The sequence below is a fragment of the Colias philodice genome, chromosome 9 (assembly GCF_061535455.1).
Source record: "Colias philodice isolate Cphi_HAF_F1 chromosome 9, ilColPhil1 Martin Lab GWU primary, whole genome shotgun sequence".
NCBI lineage: Eukaryota > Metazoa > Arthropoda > Insecta > Lepidoptera > Pieridae > Colias > Colias philodice.
In genome coordinates this window covers 7,895,445-7,920,484 of record NC_143094.1, presented here as the reverse complement: position 1 = coordinate 7,920,484, position 25,040 = coordinate 7,895,445, and the positions used below count along the sequence as shown (strand labels likewise).

Here is a 25,040-nt window from a genome sequence, read left to right as displayed (position 1 = left end):
ATTATGCTATCAATTAATATACATAAGGACATTGCATACATGCGATTTTTTAATTAACGATTTATCGCGACCGAAGTCCAAGTACGTATGCGCAAAATGTAATTTCACTTCTAAATTAATTTAACGTGAAGTGTTAAGTGGCAAATGGATCTCTTATTAATAGAGCATCAAGGTTTCAGTAGCGGAAATCCAGGTCACATAGAACTAAATGCGTCAAATCCCGAAACGAATATGATAATATTAAAATGTTTAAAGCTTTTGGGCTCATAACAGATTTGCGACTGTTTTCAATCACCCGTGAGCGATTGACTCAATTATAATACGTATACGTTCTGTTCAGTGTTACGGATTATGGAAATTTTAAGGGTGTAAAAATATACAAATTATAATTCATTGAATTATTTATTGATCCACAACAAATCGTGTAAAACATTTTAATTTTAACGCATAATGATTAAAAGTGAATCGACAAAAGCCTTATTTGTCAATTTACTTTAAGGTATCATAATGTAAAATCTATGCACAAAGAATGAAGATACATTTCAAATACACTTATATTATTATACTTACAATTACAAAGTATAAAAAATAAATATTTAAAGATAAAAATTGACTAAGGGGCTCTTACTTCGTACTAAAGTTATTTTATGTACGTCAATAATTCTCTACAAAATAGGTAGGTACTACGAATTAATTTGGACCCTAAAATATACAATATTAAAACGAAAATCGTAAGGACTTATTCTAGGACTCGATAAGTAAGCCTTATATACAATAATTAGTTCTTGCGTCATGGCTCAATAGACGCAAAAACTAATATGTGAACTTATTTCTAGATACAAAAATTAGAACAAGTATTATTAATAGTACACAATATTAAATATACGTATTTATGTACAAGTACCCTATGACGATTTATATTAAGATTATATATAATAATTTAAGTATACAAATGACCTTTTTATAATCTAGATATGTAACAAAATCTGAATTATAAGGTAAAATCATAAGTCTCTTTCGGCGCCAGAACCTGAAAAATAAAATTTTAATGTAATTTCATTTAAATCATAATTGTAAAAAAAAATATTCTCAATAGCACAGGCCTTTATCAAAATTAATAAATATTTTCGCAAGTCAGCGATATATTTCATTACTTTTAGTACTGAAAGCAGTTAGTATAACGTGGTATAACCGCATGTATAATATCTTTCACCGAACTAACCCCAGCTTTGTGGAAACGTTTAGGTGATCATTAATTTTTGCCTTTTTCCTTTCATTTTAACTAACCGCCTGCGGTTATTAATGGTTTTGTTAAAAGGCACGTACAGCCGTTTGTCTTTTAGTAACAATTATTAAATGTTGACTTGTTTAAAAACGCACTAGTGAACTTTTACTGTTAGGTCATCATAATACAATAAATTTTTGATCGAATACAAATGTAGAAGGATTTAAAAATTATTTCAAAATATTTCAGACGGCATAATGGATGTATTTTCAAAGCTAAAAAAAATCAAATGAAAATTTGTAAAGGAAAATATTTCGATTATTTTTTGGCAAAATAATTGAATTACTCAAAGAACAAAGATGAAAGCATTGAATTTCTAAAGAATAATATTCGTATAAATCGTGGCCAAAATCAGCTGTCAAAACAGATTATTTTTAAAACAAACCTGTAAAATTATATAATACTCTCCTCCACCACCCTGACGAGGGCGGGGATCTGTCGCTATAGGGGACCGGTGACCTACAACAAATAAACGTTAAATAAATTAAATAAATAAATAAATATTTCAGGACAATTTTCACACACGGCACGATCTGATCCCATACTAAGCTTTCGCTTGTGTTATGGAAACCAGATGGCTGATAAACATACATATTATATAATGTTAAATAAATACTTATATAGATTATTAACACCCAAACACAGAGCAAACATCTGTGTTCATCACACAAATTTTTGCCCCGCGTCGGAATCGAACCCACGACCTCTGGCTTGGCAGGCAGGGCCACTACCAACCAAGCCAACCGGTCAGTCAATTCATTCATTGTCATTGTTATTAATTTTCACAAAGTCGACAGTCCTAGAAAACGTACCTACTTACAAATGTTTAAAATTTATAAGAAATTTCAATCAAACCATAGCACGGTATTGGCGAAACGATCAAGGTCGAGAAAATAAACTTTGCCGTTTGAATATCGGCAAACTGAGAGCATGAACTGCTATGAATAGATGATAAATCTATTAACACACAGATAACGTAATGGTTAAACTTTTAAAACGTATTTACCAGTACATCTATCAAAGATTAGGGACCTATGTACTATTTAATATTTTATTTAATTAAAATATTATAAGCAACTGTATTAAAAGCATTTCTTCTATATTTGCAGTGCTATACGATGTTAAAGTCATTGTTAATGTATATCTTCTTACATTTAATTGTATAAAAGTCTCTATATAAAATGTGAAAAGTATATATTAGGGTTAAAGTAAGTATAAGTCCGAGGGATAAAAGCGTGCTCGTGAGTTGTAGAGGGACTACCGTAAAGCTAAATAGCCTGTATGGGAGCTTTGTCCCATTATTGTTTGGAAGCTCGAATCCTGTAATGTATGAAGGCTTTCGTTTCTAAGGAAACGTAAGGTAAGGTCATATATTCATTAACTATTAAATCGATTTGAACTGAGTGTGAATTAAACTTCGTTGTAATTATGATAATTATTATATAATGATATGTACATGTCACGTTTCAAAATTAAGGTTGTATTACATGCCATACAGTACATATACTAATTGTATTTTATATCATATTACATTGAAGACGACTATATCAATTTATCAGCAGCTAACATTAAAATTAAAAGAAAATGTTCAATATAAATTAAAAAATAATTTGTTTCACGTTTGTCGTCCTTTACAAAATTAATATTTTCATTAAAAAGTGTTCCATAACAAATAAATTACAAAACTAAGATCAGGTTTCTTTGCCAGACTCAAATTTGTTATTTCTAGTGGCGGCAGGCACTCAATCATTTCGTTTTATTCGTCTGACGGAGCCACTTGAGCTTTCCTTTTTAACTCGCCTTACAGATTAATGTAACAACATGAAGAATGCTCGAAGATCCTCCACAGCTATTTAGTGAATGTAGATTTATATACCGACACATATATTTACAAGCTACGAAATAAAAATCTGTAAAAGTATGTTTTAGAGAGAGTAGGAAAGAAAGTGTAAAGAAAACTAAAATCTTGACGTAGTTAATACAATACCAATCCAATTCACCCTGTTAGTTTTGTTTGGCCGCAAAAGATTAAAAGGTGCACTTTACAAAAAAAGTGCATTGTGATATTTTATCAAATTTTGTAAATTTTGATGCGGAATAATACTTGCAACACCAATATTAATAAATTGCGAATTGTTAGTCATAAAGCTTGCAGTTGTTATAAAGCTTATAACACGCAAAACCTCGTTGTCTACCTGTCGTATAATACCTGTGTAGTTGGCTCTTGTTTGGCAACGAATTTTGTAGATTCTTCAGTCCCGGATAGCATCCGCCGCGCCAGCCTTGCAAAGGTACATCTGAACTGCCGACTCATACTGCAGTATAATACGAAATTCACCGAAGATGTGAAAAGCGCCAGAACGTCCATTAAATCACCTATTGAAATATAAACATGGTAAAGAAAATCTCTCTAAAATATATAAAACAAACGCCACTGATTGCAAATTGAATGAACGTTGAAGTTAAATAATATAATGCTGTCGATGAATTTAACTGAGCTGAGAAAATACGAGAGAACGTTCTTATTCGCGTGTTTGCTTTACAAAATTATTTAGCCTTAAAGGATGTTTGTTATCGTGTTCTGAATGTTTCTGTTTAACATTACAGGTTTTGAAATAAATGAACGAGGCTCTAGATTCACGTCGAGTTTCAAGTTTCTGCTATATAGTAGGTATATACCTAAAACTATTTAACACAAACTACACTACAACATTACGATGTATGTAGTTGAGTGCTCCGCAGTCCACCGTTCTCTAATATAAAGTAAAACACTTTACCTGAGAGCCAGCTAAATGCTCTCAACACTAAGGAACATGAAAATCCTTTGAAACATGTAATTAATTAAATTATATCATAGCTCAAAGTTTATTAGAATATTACATACTTTTACACTACATAACTAAAGAGATTTCAAATTTTTATACAGGAATGTAACTAATATCTAGTTATATTACCTATATTGTGTGATTTTTGTATGAATAACTAAGTACCTAACAATTTACATGATTCACCCTTCAAATCTATAGATGACGTGGAATCGAACACAAAATGTAGAAAAGTATATTTAAACCATATCATGAAATAATGATTTGAAAAAGTGTGTAATAATATGTTTATAAATCAGTAATGAATTTCTTGGCAAGTGTTCACTGTTTATTGTTTGAAGAGTTTAGCCCAGCTAAACTCGAATTATTCTTATAAAAGAACACATCAACACATCTCACTCGATAACATTTAGATTGTGATGATGTTTGTTATACATTATTATGTGTTATATTTTCTTTATTTTAAGATGAGAATATAAAAGTTGTTATGTACAAGCCGTTAGGATTTCTGTCAAAACTGTTACCTATAGAAATATTCAAATAGAAATTGAGATAGCACTGTAGAATTGTATCCCTTAGAACAACGGTCCTAAGAACGGTTACAGATATGGACCTCGGCCTCCGATTATGCAATGTAAATGTGCAGAACGTCTACCATTCATTTACAAGGGTTTGTTACCCACCCCTACACAAGATAGACATACCTTCTGCTAGTTCTTGTCAATGCCTAAGTCCCATAGTAAAATGTACAATAATAATATCCCAAGAATCTCTACCTCTAAGCAATTTAGCAAAGCAGTAGAGTAATATGTTTATAGTAAAAGAAGAATGAACTCCTCTGGGTATCGGTCACCTGGCTAGAACCTCGATATTAAACTTTGCATTCGATTGCATTTGTTAAATACAAATAAGCCTGTACCTTAGTAGGCCATGACATGGTTTAGTGGGCCGTGGATATGTCTGCGGTATAAATGAGCAATGGGATTAGTCCATTGGATTAAGGGAACAACACTTTGCCCTCAATCTCAGCCGACCGTATTTTCCTCTTAAATAAAGAACAAAAGAGTGTTCTATAATATTCTCTTTTAATTCTCTTAAAATAACGTTGAATGTGTTATTAACGCGAAAAACATAGATTATGTAAATCTCGTGAAAGGGTTGTTCTGTGTATGTGAAGAGATAGATAAGGGGATTACAACAAATACTAAACAATCTTCTACATGAAATTAATACCAAACATCGTGCAGAAGTAAAACTTAGCTAACAGTGTTGATTTTTAACATTTAAGGAAAAAATTATCGGATCGATTAAATTGTATTAATACCACAGAATAATAACTAGTAGCTTAATACTAGAAAAAAATTATCCCAATTTTTTTGTTTACTGTTTTCACTATGTCTCTATGAAGAAACAAATCGTTTTCCATAGATTAGTTATAGTAACAGTTATCTTGTAAGACTTGCCGATATAGATATCAATATACGAGTAAACCAATTACTCGAAATCTAGATAATACACAATAATAATTAATATAGGCATTTAACATTTGAACTGAAGACCTATAAATATAAAAACTTTTCGTTTTCACAAGTTCCCCTTACACATTTAGGGCTAATAAAATGTCAAAGTTTGGTGATATAATAAATTTAAAAGGCAAATATCTTATTTCGAAGGAGCGTTTCCATCTAAGAAAATATATGCAAATTGAAAAGCAACAGATTTTGTCAATAGGGTTAAATTATTTCATTTAATATTTCTGTATAAGTAATATTATTATGGAGTATATTTTGTATTTCATAAAATCTCGTCTCCTACGTATATTTCACGTAACTTTGTTTCAAGTTACTGAAGAGTGTAAAATACATATTACAATTTCTAATCACGAAATAGATAAAAATGCATGTAAAAGGTATCTTAAATGTATAGTTAACCGCTAATCTACGTTTTTATTGTTCCATAGTAATAGATAATTAACCCAATTTAGACGAAAGGTAAATTTTATTTCGTTGACAAATCGTAAAAGTTTTATTGTAACCATAAATTCCCGGGCGATATGATACTTACCTCAGTTTGGCGAGGTAGAACATCATTTAAGATGAGTAATGATAAAACATTTCTCTATCATCTATCTACGTTAAATAATACAAAGCTTTAAAATTTCAAAGCACCAGGTGTTAGATACACCTAATAACAATCTCGTATTTTGAATGGGAGAGTTTTAATTCTTTATTGTATGTACTCAAGGGTCTTAAATATCTATCAATTATGAGAATAAATAAAACTTGCTAATATTCCCGTTTGTTATGTACGTGGTTTTTGAATTCCATGATTTTTTTAATATGTAAATTTTTTTCAATTATTTTATCTGACAAGTCGCAATGCCGACGTTAACATGAATATTGTTCATGTTTCAGGTAGATTAAACAGAAAATTAATATGAAAAGGACATCCAAGCTTACCAAACATGCTGTAACAGCTTTTAAAGAAGTCTGGTGCTAACGCGCTCGCCAGTCCCAACAATCCCTGGGGCACTTCGGTAGACAGAAAAAGACCCAGAACAGCCAGCAACATTCTGGTAGTCCTGTCCGTCCTGCTTGATCTACGTGCTGCGCTTGAATCTTCAGCAAGACATTGTTTTTCGGGCTGTAAAAAATATCACTCGACTAATTATTACATAATTCCACAAATCTGTCATAACACAGCGAGCTTAGCTTGCAAAAAATAAATGGCACGAGTTAAATGTACATACGCTCTTATTTTCTACATCGGCAAATTTTATACTGTATATCAAAAGGAGATCAAAGGGTGTAATGGACATTTGTAACAGCAATAAATTTTCGCAGATAAGTACGAAGAAAAATATTCCCATAGTGATTTAGTTGAGATTATTTCAGATTAGTTTCAAAATGAAGCTATACTGGACAAGTTCTTTTTGTTTAATCCTGGGTAAAGAACTCTCAACCTTATACTAAGTGGGTAGTATTGATCGCGACAAGTACGGTCTTTTACTTTACTTAGTCAGTAATTAATGTATGTATTAAAACTCTTGTCCAAAGTCTTTATCTACTTTGTGCAATCCATTTGTTACGCCATCATAAATAAAAGTGTTGTATACACTTCAAAACATATACCTATTTCATTTGTTTAAATAAAACTATACCTCGTTTCGATACTAAGGCCAATTATTATTATTCTTTATTTTCATCTTTTTGCTCATTTCTTATCATCTAAAAAATCTTCTATAATCTGAACAATTAAGCTTCTTTAATTTTCTGAAAAATAATGTGCCTTACTCTTAAAAATGCGCATAGGAAGTTTCGGGTTTCATGAGAAATACCAAATATGCGTTTGTTTCAGTTAAAAGTTTTTATATTTTAAGGGCCAGCTCATATTTTTTACATGTTAATAAAATACATATGTGGTTATGGGAAACGTTATTAAAATCGGTAAATATGGCATTATACCTATGACATAAGAGCAAAATGGATATAAACATGGAAATAGTGTTAATAAATAAATAATTATCAAAGTTTTATTACTTTGATTATTATTTATTAAAAATTAACATATAATTTACATCTCTAAATCAAAATGGATCGCAGAAACTACCAACTCCAGAATACCTTCATTGGGTCATTTCATTGTATATTCTGAATACAATTAGAAGATTTATCCCGCACTTACTGGCGCATTAAGTATTTATCCCCTTAGTATTCCAGATTTTGTTTTATTAATCAACTTCGACTTAGAATTGCTAATGGGATTCCAGCTGTCTAAATTCGATTAAATGGAAATACAATTTAGAGCCCACTGTTACAGAAGATATTGAATAATATAAAGCAATTTAAGGAGGTAGGTCTTTGTATTAAAACTTATAGCTTATGTTTAAGTTCTTACCTGTCATTGTATTATGCAGGATTTTTTACTGTATCTAGTTGAGTATAAGTATTCTGAAATTTATCAATCCTTACTTATCGAATACAATACGTGCACATGCTGTGTTCATAAATAGACGTAGGCTGTATAATTGATGTCGGTGCATGAAATAGGCGCACTAAGACAATCATAGGATTATATTCGACAAGAGCTTTGTTCACGACTACGGCCGCGTTAACTGAATTGCAGCGCACTCTAATTGCTTTCTAAAACCATGCCCTTAAAACTTGGAGAGAGATATCGGCCTTTGATATAAAATTTTTATGAAAACTATATAATTCATTTAATTAAATGCATGCAGCCAATCCTTCCTACCCATTGGCCAACAAAGAAAAAAGGGCTTTTCTTCATTATCATCATTTGCGGGTCCATACAATTTATAGTGTGTGACTTTATTAGATCATAAGCTATAAACGATTTTTTAATTATACTCCGCTTACACTATGTTACGTATACTCAACTTAAGTTAGTCTCAATCATGATTAGTTTTACATCTGATATTATTAGAAGAATGAACAGCAACACTTAAATGATTAATTATTATTACGAGGTACACGTGCGATACAATTGATGTGCCGTAGTTAACATTTGTGTTAAGATTTTACAACCATTAACAGTACACACTAAAATGAGGCTTTCAAATGTTAGTAATTCCTCGTATTATTTCAACATTATGTACAAAACCTAAACGTTACAGCCAAATTTAAAAAGTTTGCAAACAATTTTCAAAAGCTTGTTTGAAACCTCAAATTGTTCATGTTTAACAAGTTAGTAAAGTTGATTAATCATTAAATTAATACTGACCTCGTTGGGTCCAACAGTGGAACGCTTCAGCAACTTCTGTCGTCTCCTTTCTGTGGTGGTTAACTTTGATATCAAACACGTACTAAGTATCGACAACGCAATACTTGGAACAAGTTTTAATATGACACTATAAATCCACATGATAGCAGTCACGAGTTCTTTATTCTTCGACATTTCTAACACGTAAACGGTCCGATTTTGCGGCAAAGATAAATCCTGTGCGAACTCTGAATTATTTTGTGGAGTCACTTCACTAGGCATTATGTTCATTGCAAAATAAATAGGAAGACACAGAAATGGACACATGACATATGCACTCACTATTGCTATTGCAGTGTTTCGTTTGCTGCACCACGTTCTATTTTTTTGGGGAAACGCAATGGCAACGTACCTCCACACTGCAAGTGTAACGGCCAACCAAATTGATATCGTATGAAATGTTTGACTGAATATCGAATGAAAATACACAAACACAGCCCAAGCGTATGTGTTTTTATTCACTTGCGGTCCAATTTTAATATTCATGTGCAACACGTACGGTATGTATTCCAACATAACTAAGAGATCGGCCACTGCCAGCCCGGTGAGAATCGAGTTTGTGGGGCTGGCCATTTCCCGCCGACTCAAAACTGTGATGTTAATAGAATTTGTAGCGGAACCGACGATGCAGATAACGATGGCTAAATACCCGTGAAGACGCCTGTATGCCTTATTGAAATTTGTGGCTCCCGGCACACAATAGAGGTCGGTTTCATTAGCCATTTTCAACTCTCGTCCTCCTCCTGATACTCAGTCATTGATTTTTGGGACAACCACCCCTGTCTACGCGGCTTTGCGCCCCTTTGATCAACATTGTAGTATCTGAAACAATAATTTGTATGCTTAAATTTCACTTAAAAAGAATACGTGCAAAATAAAAGCTAAAATTTTAAGCACTTTAAACTTTTATAGCCTGTAATAGTGTCAAAGGACAGGATTTTCCGCGAGCAAAATATTTTTAAAGCGTCGTAAAAACATTCACATGTTTTTACAAGCTTGAAAAGCGCTGCTGTGCTTAAAAACCTTTTTCTAAAACATGCTGATTAAAAAAATGTGCCACTGGTAAAATATGGTATGAAACATACACAGTATAAAGATATATTTTCTGATAAATTGAATGATTAAGGACGGTGTTTGACTGTAATTAATTATTTTTAATTAACATGTTTCTCTCATATTCGCGTTTAATGTGCATATGCCTCCAATGAGTCTTTATTCTATTACAAAATTAATATCCTTATCAAACTACCAAGCCCGTCACAGAAGCCAAGCGTGGGGTAACATTTCAGTCCCGCATAATATTGATCGCCATTTTCCTAATATTGGATTGGATATCTTTGATGAAATAACTTTATAAGGATGCATTTAAGATGGCGCCCCGTTTCTTATTAGCTCTTAGCTTTAAGAGTTAATTATTGCCGATTGAGGCGGGAGCTAAAGCTCAAGATAATCCCTCTCAAGAAGACAATTGATACGCAACCTTAGCAAAACGTCTAGAATGGTTTGAAATGTCGATATACATCGATATAATTTAGGTACGCATTATAGATATAATATAAAATAATTCGTCGTTTCGAGAACGTCGGTCAATAATAATATTATCTACCTTTGCTCTGTATACTTTTATCTCTACTACAATAGTATCTATATGGTAACAAAGCAACAAAATCTTACTGGTTAGTTTTGCTTTTCTTCTGAGTCAGAGCGCGCAATCGAGTTAGTGCATCATCTAATAGTAAGCGACCACCGCCGCCTATGGACATTAATTTTTAAAAAGAACATAATGCCTCTGTAAATGTGTAAATGTGTGTGTGTGTGTGATTAGGATCTAGGAGATAAATAAAGGATTCATGATGGAAATTACGGGATAGACTGCAAATTGCAAGCTGCTAATCTTAACATTGATTGAATGTTTTAATTTCCCACGAGCATTAATTTTTCCCACAAAATTATATAAGATGCAACAAACAAGAAACCTCCGCGGTGTTTATATTAATGAAAGTGTTTATGAAATGCGTGAAAACTTTATGATCCACATCAATTATCCTTCCTTACCTTAACGTTTCATTAATTTTCATGTCTAGTAAAACAAACGCTCATTTTATTAATTACAATGACGTAGGTAGCTTTCTATCAATCCATACTTAATATTATAAATGCGAAAGTAACTCTGTCTGTCTGTCTGTTACTCAATCACGCCTAAACTACTGAAGCAATTTGCATGAAATTTGGTATGGAGATATTTTTATACCCGAGAAAGGACATAGACTACCTTTTATTGCGAAATATGTACCACGGGCGAAGCCGGGGCGGGCCTCTAGAGCTATATAAAGCTCGAAATGTATGTTTAATTTATTTTGACAGAATACGCGAAAGGGACCGCTGTGGAATTTCATAAACTGAATAAAACGGTTTAATAATGTAATCTATCTTGCAAGTAATCAATCATAAGAATTATAGTTATATACGCAAGAAAAATTCATATAAAACTGTTCTTAATACTTCAGCATTTTATGAGAACATTAAAATTCAATGCTCGAATGTCCCAAAGGCAGCAAAATAAAAGAGAATTAAATTCGCAAAATACTGTCCCCTCTGCACTTATATTTTTCATTCATAATAATGTTTCTGTACGAAGCTGAATGATCTCGCTCCAGGCTCGAATACTTTATATCTGTTATTGTCCTTAAAAGCATTAAGAAACCCCGGGTGAGCTGAGATTCTCATAAAGTCCTGCTACTTCAGTGCTTTGTTTCACAGTGGGTAATATTATTAAGTAGATACTTTATATTTCATGAAAATTGTTATTCATATTTTTGTATGAGATGTTTATATACTCCTTCTTCTCTAAAGAATACTCTCACTGGAAATATATTTTACCAAGCTACATTTTAGGATTACGTAGAAGAAGTGGTTAAATTTTTTTTTTTTTTTTTTTTTTTTATGGTAACTCCAACAAAAGAGCGGGCGACTCACTTCCTGGAAGCTCGCCGCCGCCCATGAGCGTTCGCATTGTCAGAGACTTTACGAACGCTTTGTTGGCTTTTTAGGAATTTGTAGGCTTTCTTCTTGAAGGTGGCCAAGTCAAAGTGATTAGGAAACACCGAAGCAGGTAACTTATTCCACAACAGCGTGGTTCTCGGTAAGAAGTGTCTCGAGAATCGCACTGTAGACGAGCGCCACGCATCCAGGTGGTGTGGATGGTACTTCAGTTTGTGTCGTGCAGTGCGGTTGTGGAATTGCGCGGATGGTATTAGTCCAAAAAGCTCGTCAGAACACTCTCCATTGTATATCCGATAAAATACGCACAGCGATGCAACATCACGCCGCAGTGCAAGCGGATCCAGCCGATCGGTGAGCTCGGGTCGGTTGACGATTCGAGAGGCTCGACGTTGAAGGCGGTCAAAAGGAAGTAGCTGGTATTGGGGTGCTCCAGCCCAGAGATGAGAACAGTATTCCATATGTGGCCTAACTTGGGCCTTGTAAAGTTGTAGGCGATGAGCTGGCGTGAAATACTGTCTCGCTCTTGCGAGCACCCCTAGCTTCTTTGAGGCTAGTTTAGCCTTGTCTTCCAGATGACCCCTGAACTGAACGTCGCTCGCAATGTCAACCCCGAGGATTCCGATACAAGGCGTGGGCTTAAGGAGAGTGTTTTGAAATTGGGGCGCAACGTCAAAAGGCTTCTTTTTCGCGGTGAAAGCGCAGACTTGTGTTTTTGAGGGGTTGAACTCGACTAAGTTACTCTGCCCCCATATCGAGATTTCATCGAGCGATTTCTCAATTTTTGACACAAGTTCCTTTCTGTGCTGGTCCAATTGCTCCTGAGAGATGTTTGCAAATCCGGTATAAGTGGCATCACCCGTACTATCGTCCGCATAACAATGTATATCGCGTATTCGTAACATATCATTGATGTGCAAGAGGAATAGCGTAGGCGATAACACGCACCCCTGTGGGACACCAGCATTCACAGGCATGAGTTTTGAGCATGATCCGTCGACAACGACCTTGATGCTTCTTGCCGTGAGAAAGCTGGCTATCCATTTGCAAAGTCTCTCAGGGAGGCCGTACGAAGGCAACTTGGAGAGGAGCCCCTTGTGCCACACCCGGTCAAATGCTTTCGCTACGTCTAAACTAACCGCCATGGCTTCCCCCTTACTCTCGATTGCAGACGCCCAACGATGTGTTAGGTAAACTAAAAGATCACCGGCTGAACGGCTGCGACGGAAACCGTATTGATGGTCGCTTAACAGCTGATGATCTTCTAGGTACCGCAACATCTGGCAGTTGATGATAGATTCCATCACTTTTGAGAGTAAGGAGGTAACAGCAATCGGCCTGTAGTTTTTTGGATCAGAGCGTAAGCCTTTCTTGGGTATTGGGTGTATCAAGGCGGTTTTCCAAGAGCCTGGGACAGTGCTAGAGGTGTAAGAGCACCGGAACAAACGCGTTAGGACTGGAGCCAACTCAGGAGCACAAGTTTTTAGGACAATAGCAGGGATCTGATCTGGCCCACTTGACTTGTTTACGTCGAGGTTAAATTCATGGCACAGAAGGCATGGCACGTTTGATTATACCTTAAAACTAAACTAGACGATCTTAAATATTTACTTTGAAATAACATTAATAAAATGTATTACTGTTTAAAAACAAGTCTTTTGTGATGGTTTACATTCTGTCATTCTCTAAAGATAAAGGTTTTGAAAAAAATGTTAATTGCATTACTAGTTATCCGGCTAGATATAATTTAAACTTGTATTTTAAAAAGTTCGGGCCTCCACTGGTGCCTTCACGAATCATTAATCATTTTTACTAATAACTACAACTAACGGGTTTTATATGCAAACTAATAAATAATATTTTTTTCCCATTTCAAGGTGAAATATGTGACGTATAGGCAATATAAAAAATATGAGTAGAATTATAGCTGTTACTTGTGATGTCATCACGTTTGTTTTTAAACAAAAACTCGTTTCCCTATGAAGGCATTTTTTTACAACTAGTTATGTAATTCTGTAGTTTTTTGGATCAGAGCGTAAGCCTTTCTTGGGTATTGGGTGTATCAAGGCGGTTTTCCAAGAGCCTGGGACAGTGCTAGAGGTGTAAGAGCACCGGAACAAACGCGTTAGGACTGGAGCCAACTCAGGAGCACAAGTTTTTAGGACAATAGCAGGGATCTGATCTGGCCCACTTGACTTGTTTACGTCGAGGTTAAATTCATGGCACAGAAGGCATGGCACGTTTGATTATACCTTAAAACTAAACTAGACGATCTTAAATATTTACTTTGAAATAACATTAATAAAATGTATTACTGTTTAAAAACAAGTCTTTTGTGATGGTTTACATTCTGTCATTCTCTAAAGATAAAGGTTTTGAAAAAAATGTTAATTGCATTACTAGTTATCCGGCTAGATATAATTTAAACTTGTATTTTAAAAAGTTCGGGCCTCCACTGGTGCCTTCACGAATCATTAATCATTTTTACTAATAACTACAACTAACGGGTTTTATATGCAAACTAATAAATAATATTTTTTTCCCATTTCAAGGTGAAATATGTGACGTATAGGCAATATAAAAAATATGAGTAGAATTATAGCTGTTACTTGTGATGTCATCACGTTTGTTTTTAAACAAAAACTCGTTTCCCTATGAAGGCATTTTTTTACAACTAGTTATGTAATTCTAACTAGGGAAAACGCGTTAAAAACTAGAAAAGACATATTCTTTAAAAATGTTGTAGAAAATACCTACCAGATTTTTTTACCCAAAACCGTGCTTACACTATAATTTTGTCATATAATTTTATATTCCGATTAGTTTTAATCATAATAATGAGTATATAGTAATAATATAAAGTCTTTAGTATAAAATAGATTAGCGAGGATGGAAGCAACTGGCGAAGCAACGCGTTCTACCAGAAAAAGGAGAGCAGAGACCGTAGATTATAAAGTATAGGCATATTCACTTATTTTTTATATTATATCAAAGTTTAAATATATTACTAGTAGACCCAGCGAACTAGGTATATATTTACCACTTGAGAAAAATTCTGCATAATAAATTTAAAAAATTCCGATCATTTAGTTGCTGAAAAGCCTTCACGAGTACGTTGCGTAATTTAATTTATCCGTCATCCAATAAAATAACCCGACGGATATTTTTAATTAACCACCTACAAATACACTGCTTTTAGTTTGTTTAAACGTCAGGAGTTGATAAAAGGGAAACGTAGTTGGTTTCACCCTGTAAAGCTTTGCGTGATACTGTAACTTTTGTTATAATAATTCTTATGAACCCTTCTCACTGAAGCGCCTTGAGGCAGTTTAACATTTTTCTTTTTGTTATAATTAAACCTTATCTTAATTGTTGGCAAAAATTTATGATACAAGAAATTTTAATTTCATTATACTTTTTCACGTATAATTTTAAAAAATTTTCCACGTAGAATGAAACACTCGCTGACACATGAGTCCCGACAGGTCCCAGGAGCGAGGCATGTAGTATAGTGACACCATAATATTATTTCTCTACACCACACACAGCCGCGGCTCTGAAAAACGTTCGAACGACACCGCGACATGTGCATGCATTTTAATTAATTAATTTTGTTTAACCAATAGGTTGTAAATATTTTTGTACTACAACAATATATTATAATGAGCGCACATTTTAAAAACTATATATACTTATGTTATATACATATTTTATTCAATTCATACAATTTTATCATAGAATAGTTCAATATATCAGATCACAGTCGCTGAAGTTCTCTCAAGGAGGTGACGCTATAAATGATCTGTAACAAAGACAGTTTATTCGTTAAGTGTTATTAAATATCTCCTTCAATAGACAACAACGGATATTACTGACCAAAACTGAAAAGGGATTGCAGGATGGGTCGGAAAGGGACGAATAGGTATCCGGCTCAAGTGAGAACTGAGAACACTCATTTTACGTAACATACCTACAAAGAATACTCATTTTACGAAAGGGTGAGAAGATTTTTAGATCAACGGTATTTTCTATTATCAAAAAATATATTGTATATAGATAGGTACCTATACAATAGAAAGCTATAGAAAAGTTTAATAACAGAGAGTAAATTAAAAAGGGACAATGTACTTCGTTAAAGCGAACACTTCAATATTATTACGATGCTGAATATTTTGCCCGGTTGTACGTTTCTTTTCTCAGAAAGAATGATGTATTATTTTCAGAAACCTTTTATAATAAAAGTGACTTTTATAATTCTATTCGCGTATGTAGGCTGTTATTCCGGCACCGTGGCTAATGACGTGTATGGGACATCAATCTTTACGAATGAGCAAGTAACAGGTGTGTAAAATATTTTCTTGAATTATAATAAAATAAAGAATTCGCAACACATTTTTCGCATTTGCTATTTTTGCGCGTATTTTACGTTTTGTTTATGAGACATCAAGGATATTTTAAGACGATACACAAAAAAAAATCCACTGCTTGGCGGGCGGAGTCTAATAGCTCGCTATCGCGAACGCGGGTGTGCGCGAAGTCATTCTTGCAAACTCCCCGCGCTGCCGCTGGCCGACTCGGGACAAACATGTATGGAGTCGTCATATAGTTATAATATTGTTATACATTTACTCAATTTTTGATTTATTGGTTTTATTTTCTTGCTTATAAACAAATAATCTTCTTTCCAACAACTACTTAGACATTATTAATAATTATTATTATTTCGTAATGTTTACTTTATTACAAAATAATACAGGTTATAAATAATCTTTAAAATAACAAAAAATATTGTTACTCTGAAAAAATGAAATGGTACTCAATAACGCGGACTACTGAATTGATTTAGATAGAATTTGATGCTGACGTAGATATTACATCATGCCCAGAAATGAAAGGTACTATTTCTGAAAGAAGTTATAAACCCAATTCTTCTCAGTCAAAGTCAAGAGTGGAAGATATCACTAATACAGTAAAACTGATGCGAAACTTTGGATGTTAATTTGTATATTTTTTTGTTAGTTGTTACTTAATCACGTTCACGTCAAGACTACATTACCAATTTTGATAAAATATAGCTAATTGCTTGGATTTACACATAGGATACTTTTTATTCGAACTGAACACTTCTGTGGGATAAAACAGGATTCACGATATAACCTAATTCCACGCGGGCAAAGCCGCGGTCGGAATGATATTTTTTTTTTAAATAAAAAAATTGTTTAAAAAAAAAACACAAAATATATTGACGCATGTATTTATTTTTTGCACTCGTTATTATAATTGTATGCATTATAATTGTAATTATTCATTACAAATAATCAAAATAAAATAGCCAGAACAAAGTTAGGCCCTGGTAGGGTAGGTAGGCAGGTACAGCAATGTGAGACGAACACTGGCTTATTTATACCAATAATAATGTATTTTAAACATTAAATTAAGTTTACTTTCTAACAACAAAAATACATAATATTAGCTAATGTGAAAACGAATCAACCAATCATCCCACAACAATGAAATGTGCACACAAATATTCATCCAAATCGGTTCATGTGATTAGGAGGAGTGACTGCAGCGCCATCTTCCGGGCCCAATTGTGTTTCCAGATCACCCAGGAACTCAATTTAATATACTTACACAAAATTTTTCGAAATGAAAACTCACATTACTATGTAAATATGAATATAAACCTGTTTTAGTACTAAGCAATTTCCCGCACAGGTGTAGTAAGTATAAATGAAATAAATATCAACATCAAATTCTTTATACAACATATGTATTTATCTACCACCTACTAAGAAATGTAATTCTTGAAATTTTTTCGTATTTTTTTTAAATATAATACTACTCCAATGAGCTCCTGTTTCATATTACATCCACCATACTTCCACTAAGTTCACCATGATTTTTTATTTCTTTGCACTTTGTTGCTTTCTGCTAAAAATGGAATCATGCGATAAAACCAGTAGAACGTTGATAACATACCTACATTTTTGACTGAATAAAGGTACTTACGAAGGAGTGGGGTTCACATTGTGAACAATCAGTGGGTTTATTTTCCTTCTGGATTCCGGATTTCTGAAAAGATTATCTATGCTATAAATGAAAAAAATCTTACACATTCGTTATGTTCTTATAACAGGGGTACATATCAAACATCGTCTATACAATAATAAAAATACAATTATCATCAAATTTAAAATAAAACCAACTTACTTCATTAATTTGTTCCAATTGTAAGCATTCTTTTTCCTCCAACCTTTATGTTTCTTCTTCTTATTTTCTTTATTGTCCCCATTTGTCTCATTTTGTCTTATCGTGTTGTCACCCTTTTTTACGATTGCGCGAGCGACACAAGTTCCCCGTGTGACGGCCGTAGCGGGAATGACTCGTGCAGCGATCGGGGTAAGAAGGTACAGGGCGGCTCTCGCTATATTGGCTGGTCGCGCGCTAATTTCAAGTATTTCTTGTTTATTTCAAAACCATCGCATATTTCAAAATTCTAAATCGGTAGACGTATAGGTTGTATATTTTATAGTTAATATCCAAAAAGTCGTAACTTTACGTTTGTTATTTTGAAGATGCCATAGATTATAAAAAAATAACAATGAGAACTTTGTATTTTTTTTCTATCGAGAAAATATCATGGAATCATGTTTCTAAAACGGTAGACGTATTGTGTTACTATTGAACTTTCTTGTCAAGAATTTTCATCACGACAACTTTAATAATATAAAAATTACGAAGGTTTAAAAAGGGCCGTAAATGTTAGAAAAATTAATTCATCACCTTAAGGAAAATGTTAAAAATATATTTTAACGCTAACAAAAAAGTCTATAAATATATTATATCTCTCGTAGTATAAGGACTTAAATATCACATTTGAAGTATACGATTAGGTACCATAAAGCAATAATAATAGAAATATATAGGTAGTTTTTTAATACATAATATTTGCTTCAGGAATTTCTTGCAACCCGTACAATTTTTTAAAAGAAAACGATGATTTAACAATGATAACTTGTAAATGTTATCGCAATATCGACACGAAGCTTAAACTACAACTTAATTATTCAAGTTAAATTAAAGTTTAAGGTTATTATAACTTATCAATACGTAGCTCAAAAATATCAACATGTTTTTGGTATGAATTATGCAATATCGAGGACAACGAGGTATTAAACTTTTACATATTTTTAAGGTACCAAATTATGATTGCGACATACGTTTTACGTCTTAAATATTTACTGATTTCAATTAGTCTTATTAAATTTTATATTATTCAATGAAACAAAGGGAAATTAAAGACAAAAGCTGCTTAATTGAGATGAAGGTGCGAAAAAAGATTTGATCCTATTGTCTATTACAGTTAGATAAGAGAAAAACTGAAAAGCCGCAGACCTCGCTTCTACAGTCTATTATATAGGTTCCTGTCGATATTCAAATCAGCTGACGGAGAAATTATTTTGAAGATAAAAAGGGGCGACGCAATGTAATTACTTTTCTTTTCTCATGTCTTATTCCATTATGTTAAAATTTAAAGGCAAAATAACAAATATTTTTGGAGGAAAATATAAACCATGTCAGTGATAGTCAAATTCAAAAGCTCTGACCTCTATATTAATTTGGAACTTATTATTTAGTATATAGTTTTAGTATACTGAATACCATAAATCAGTTTGCATTGAGTTATTGATTATGTTCACAAATTGAGATCAAATGTTTGATGAGCCTGCATAAAGACGACTGATTACGCGACAATACCAGTATAATTACAACAGAGATATATAACTTTTTTACTATCTGCTATTACTAAATAGATAATTATGAGAGTACTAGCTGTGTCCCGCGGTTTCTACCCGCATTGCTGCGCTCCTATTGGTCTTAGGGTGATGATATAACCTATAACCTTCCTCGATAAATGGACTAACTAACACCGAAAGAATTTTTCAAATCGGACTAGTAGTTCGTTCCTTCTGAGATAAGTGCGTTCAAACAAACAAGCAAACAAGCTCTTCAGCTTTATAATATTATATATGTATATATTATACCTAAGTATAGTATAGATAGGTAGGTACGTAGCAACTATTTTCTAATCTGTGGTAAGTCCAAGCTGATCAAATGCGGGTTGTTACATGTCACGTGTCGTCAAACATTCGATTGCCGACATGTCAATGTTTTTCTTCGTCGGTGCGGAGTTGATGTGGATAATGTGCAAATAGAAAACTCAATTTAATTTATGCATGCTCGATTAGTATTGATCCCTCGGCTTTTTGATTGAAGTTGGCCTAACAATGAGATCACTAATGCTTACGATCCAGGCAATATGGTTTTTTTTTATCACCTCGCCTTTATTACAGTGAAAACTCCTTTCATATATTATGTTGTTTATTTTGGTCATAAATAATAAACGTATAATAACAAGTTTTTCTTACTAATCATTACTAATAAGTTTTCCTATGAAGAAAATAATGATCTGCCAGGGCTCCTCCATTACATGATATGTTTTATTAGATATATTACGTGAGCCGGAGCGGAAAATGGGGTGATGAAGAAATTAGTAACAATTAACTAGATGTGACGTTATTCGGTATTTGATTGTATTTTATGGATCTCGCCTTTCTATTATTAACTAGCTTCCGCCCGCGACTCCGTCCGCGCGGATGTGGGTCTTCGCGTGGATGGTTTATTTCTCCATTTTGAGTAACTCTGACAATAACATCTTATAAATATCTATTGGACCCAAATACGGCTAGGCCTATTATAATACCCAACGTGTGTTCGCGGTTCTACAGAATAACGTCTATGGATAAAACTGAAAAATTAAGATTATTTTTTTTCTACGTATTTTTACAGGATAAAAAGTATCCTATTTTACGCCCAGGATAATAAGGTATAATTATACCAAGTTTCATCGAAATCGAACCGTTAGTTTTCACGTGATATCTTCACATACAGACAGACAGACAGACAGACAGACAGACAAAAATTTTTTTAATCACATATTTGGGTTTGGTATCGATCCAGTAACACCCCCTGCTATTTATTTTTTCAATATTTTCAATGTACAGAATTGACCCTTCTACAGATTTATTATATGTAGGTATAGATATAGATTATCGTCGTCGTCGTCGTCGTGTCAGCCGTGGGACGTCCACTGCTGGACAAAGGCCTCCCTCAGGGTTTTCCACCACGCCCGGTCACCGGCGGCCTGCATCCAGCGGCTCCCTGCCACTCGGACCAATTATGACTATTATTAATTATGACTATTCATAATAATTCATATGTATTGTACATATATTATACATTTAAATAAGAAAAAACGCTTTCGAAAACCTTAGTTTGATAAATAACAATTTTGAAATTCCCTTTTAAATGCAACTTTTTTTTAACAAAAACATTAAGTATTAAAGTATAATAAGTTATTACTGTAATACAATGTTTTTAAGAACAGTGCCTGTGGAAAATTCAAACTTGGCTTGGTCCTTTCAAGGAAAAAATACTCTACATTTTTTTATATTTAAGGAAAGTAATAAAGCAGGTACATCAGCTCGTCTATAAAAAATACCTACTAAACGTGAAGTCAAAATGTGCAAACGTATCAGAGTAACTTTATTTAATATTTTAGCTGACGTCTAATACGCCAAAGTTTTGCTCTTGGTTATAAATTTTGTTTAGCGAAAATTTTACGCAAACTTCCATTCTTGTAAATCCAAGTTATAAAGGTATTAATAATATAATTGTTAAATGGATCTCACTGATAATTTAATGTGCCATAAACGAATGCCGTAAGATTTTAAGTATTCTTAAACTACTATTAAAATTTTGCTTTTTTTTTGTTTACGAAAAGAAAACTTGACTTTGTATAGTTCTCGACTGATTCACCGGTAGGTATTTGATAAATTATGTTTATATTTGTGGTGCAGGTGTTTAAATTGTTTTAGATCTAAATTGCTAAGGAATGTAAGAGTACCTAGGTAATGTTATAAAATTTGTTTTTGTAATAATTCATTCAATAATTTGTAAACAGACTTCTATTTTCCATTCAAAATTATTAAGAAATTTCTTAGATGATTCATAATGACTATTTAACGCTTTTCCGTTGTTTATATAGTGGCTAATCGATCTCCACTACCGTGTATTTATAGTACAAATTCGTTTATTATAAAAAAAACTTCAACTATAAGTAATCGAAAGTTCCTCTAAATAAAGCACCTCGGCTCGCAGGGAGTTTAATCTAACACGTATCCTCATTTACAACTTATCGAATATGTATGGGAATGGATGAGCAAAGTTGTTATGGAACATAACTCTTATTTTCACACACAGCAGAGGCTGAAATTGAAATTTAAAGTTTTGAAATTCACCTCACACCCGCATTCAATTTGAATACTCTATATTCTGCACATGTTTAAGGAACAACGGTGAGACAGTTATAAATTATACTGCAAAAAATACCACTTTACTACCTATTATTTTCCAATATTTTGTTGCCCTGACGAAATTATTGATTACTCTTGAATAGTTGCCAAACCATGAAACAAACCACTTCGAATAATTTTTCCTTGAACATGTTTTATAGCACGAGCGACGTTGTTGGTGAGATATTTGATTTTTATAAATTTCGATGGATTATTCTGGAACTTAACCTATTTTCTTCTCATTCTAGTAGTACCTGTGTGTCTTTATTTATTTTCTGATTGAGTATCTACCTGATATTTACCCAATTCGTGTTAATGATCTTCCGTCTGTCGCCTTGATAAAAAATAATTAGCGCTGTTAAAGACGAAAACAGAAAAAAAATCAGAAAAGTTCTCAGAACAAATGGTTTTGATCTTCTCATATCCAATTCATAAATATTTGGATGCTTAAATATTCAATTCCCTTAATAATTTTATCGATAATCACAAAATAAAACGAGAAAATGTGCTTAATGAGTCTTGAGCTAGTTTTAATTTACTTGATGAAGTAGGTATATTGAATTATTTATAAACATATTTATTTTAATTATTTTAGAGACAATCTCCGCTCTTATTAAGCTTTTGAATTAGCTGAAGATAAATTCAATATTTCAGTTTATTTATTTTATTTACTACGTAAAACATTTACCTATTTACTAATGTGATAAAACAAGTAGATATTAATATCGTAGTATCAAAAACATTAATAGGTACTCCGTACTAAATCCATTTCACATGTCTCATAATAATTATGATAATACTCATCGAGCCACCGCCCATAAACAACACGTAAACAAAAAAGGAGGCTAATTAGAATTTAGTTAAATTAATTATGACCATGGTGAAATTTTTTCAGTCCTTTTATAATAAAATAAATTATGACAGTATGGTTAATTAGATACTTTTTTAAACTTTAATTGAATATACTTACATAATTATATACTAGCATACGAGGTCGAGTACCTATGGTATGGTCCCTATGTAAGTCAGGCAAAGGAATATGTCATGGATAGGGTTTTTGCCAAGGCAACGGCAATTCAAATTACATAAGGATCATTACCAGGAAGTAGTTGTACCGACACACACAGTACAGTTGTACTTCCGACATAATATAAAAGATATTCGGTCTTTCTTATTATACTTGTAATTACATTTAGACAGCAACTCAACTCTCAAGCAAGAATTACTGTGAGCGGAATTTTTTTTATGACGAACGGTGTGAATTCTTACTCTACATATACAAGTTACCGTTCACGAAATCTACTTCGTAAATATTAGTATTCTTATTTATCACGACTGCCATTCATGACGTATTTTTATTACGAATATAAACAAAATAGATAAGTTTAATACGTAATTATAGTTAGGTAATTTATGAATATATGAGTTAAAATATGTCATAATATTAATAAATTATTATTTATGTTTAATGTTTATTTATAAACAATAATTTTAAAGACTTTATACAACAGTTTTTAACTTAACAAGACTTACCCATTTGTTTAAAGCATTATAAACCGCGAAGATAATTCCGCCATTTACGAATCACTTGGCTTTAAAATCAAGCATATTTCTTGAATTGTCAACTTTATGGAGATAATAAAAAGAGTGAACATAGCTTTATTGCTGTTTATCGCGGCTAAAGAAATTAGATTGTAACGTGCGATGTCGGCGACGATCAAGCCCGCACTGCTACGTCTGACAATCGCAAAGAACCAGGATTTTCCGACCGCAATTTTCATGTAAACGGTACTACTTTGAATTATTCCTTGTTATAATCTTTTACAACCGACGTATCTGCGAAGTCATTAAGCTCGCTTAAACACAACAATGGGTGCACCCTTCTCCTAATCTAACTAATGCCATAACTAGAGCCGAAGTCAAGTTGATTCAAACATTTATCATAATAAAAGAATGGGAATGAAGTTAACATGTCTACTGAAAACCCAACACGCGTTTCGCTTACATGATTAGAATCATAAAACCTACTGGGGAGCAAGGCCCATAATACTTTATGATGTAATGACATTTCTACTTTATATCGGTTGATTTAGTTTATAAAGGATGGGATTGAATGTTTTAGCCTAAATTAAGTTCTCATATTCTGTGTGAAACTTTTTTTCAGATAATATTAATAACAAAATATTAATAACATAATGTATTGAAATACACTTTTAATCAAAAGCAATCAAATTGTTTGCCGAAGGCAATCATTATTTAGATTTAAAATTCTATAGCACATAGGTACAAGTAAATTACGATACCTTTCAAATGCCTGGGAGCTATCAAATAACAAGGGAATCTAATACCCCACAAAATAATGATACGTTCACAAATAAAATATAAATGGAAGGCGACGACAATAGGTATAATTTTTTTAAATTGCTAGTTAATATGATTCATATATTCTTGACTCTAGAACATACCATTATGAGAAGAAGATTATAGATTACGGGATATAAAGTTATTAATTACAGATAATCATTTGTGCTTACCTCGACAATGATGAGAAACAACATAAATAAGAATAAAGAAAAAATGTCGTCTAATTACTTTGTTACCTATACAAATCATATCATAAAAAATTTACATGTCTTTAAATAAAACAGACTGATTCATTAAACTAGAAACTAAGTGCTTCTTAAGCTCCACCGCAGGCTCTGAAATATTTTAAATTTCTTTATTTGAAGGCAA

General features: G+C 32.8%; 1 protein-coding gene across 2 annotated transcripts; it reads right to left on the bottom strand.

Annotated features, from left to right (window-relative positions):
• Positions 1-403: 403 nt before the first annotated feature.
• LOC149485959 (G protein-coupled receptor dmsr-1-like) lies at positions 404-24,041 on the bottom strand. Of its 2 annotated transcripts, none has more exons than XR_016316082.1 (6): positions 23,841-24,041; positions 8,851-9,711; positions 6,570-6,753; positions 3,495-3,661; positions 1,671-1,744; positions 404-1,030 (listed from the first exon to the last, which is right to left on the bottom strand). XR_016316082.1 is itself a non-coding variant. In XM_089699279.1 (6 exons), the coding sequence occupies exons 2-6, from the start codon at positions 9,610-9,612 to the stop codon at positions 1,005-1,007; spliced, it is 1,227 nt and encodes a 408-aa protein (XP_089555405.1). In that variant the 5' UTR covers positions 9,613-9,711; positions 23,841-24,041; the 3' UTR covers positions 404-1,004. The 2 variants fall into 2 exon arrangements, 1 of the variants encoding a protein (XP_089555405.1); XM_089699279.1 differs by having other exon boundaries at positions 3,481-3,661.
• Between the last annotated feature and the right edge of the window lie 999 nt (positions 24,042-25,040).

What these genes read in the sequence shown, in the direction of transcription:
- LOC149485959 (XM_089699279.1), bottom strand. Translation starts at nt 9,612, where the DNA reads ATGGCTAATGAAACCGACCTCTATTGTGTGCCGGGAGCCACAAATTTC. An exon ending in AAGCTGTTACAGCATGTTTG is followed by an intron (nt 3,662 to 6,569) that starts GTAAGCTTGGAT and finishes ATATTTCAATAG; the next exon opens with GTGATTTAATGGACGTTCTG. An exon ending in ACACAGGTATTATACGACAG is followed by an intron (nt 1,745 to 3,480) that starts GTAGACAACGAG and finishes TATTTGTTGTAG; the next exon opens with GTCACCGGTCCCCTATAGCG.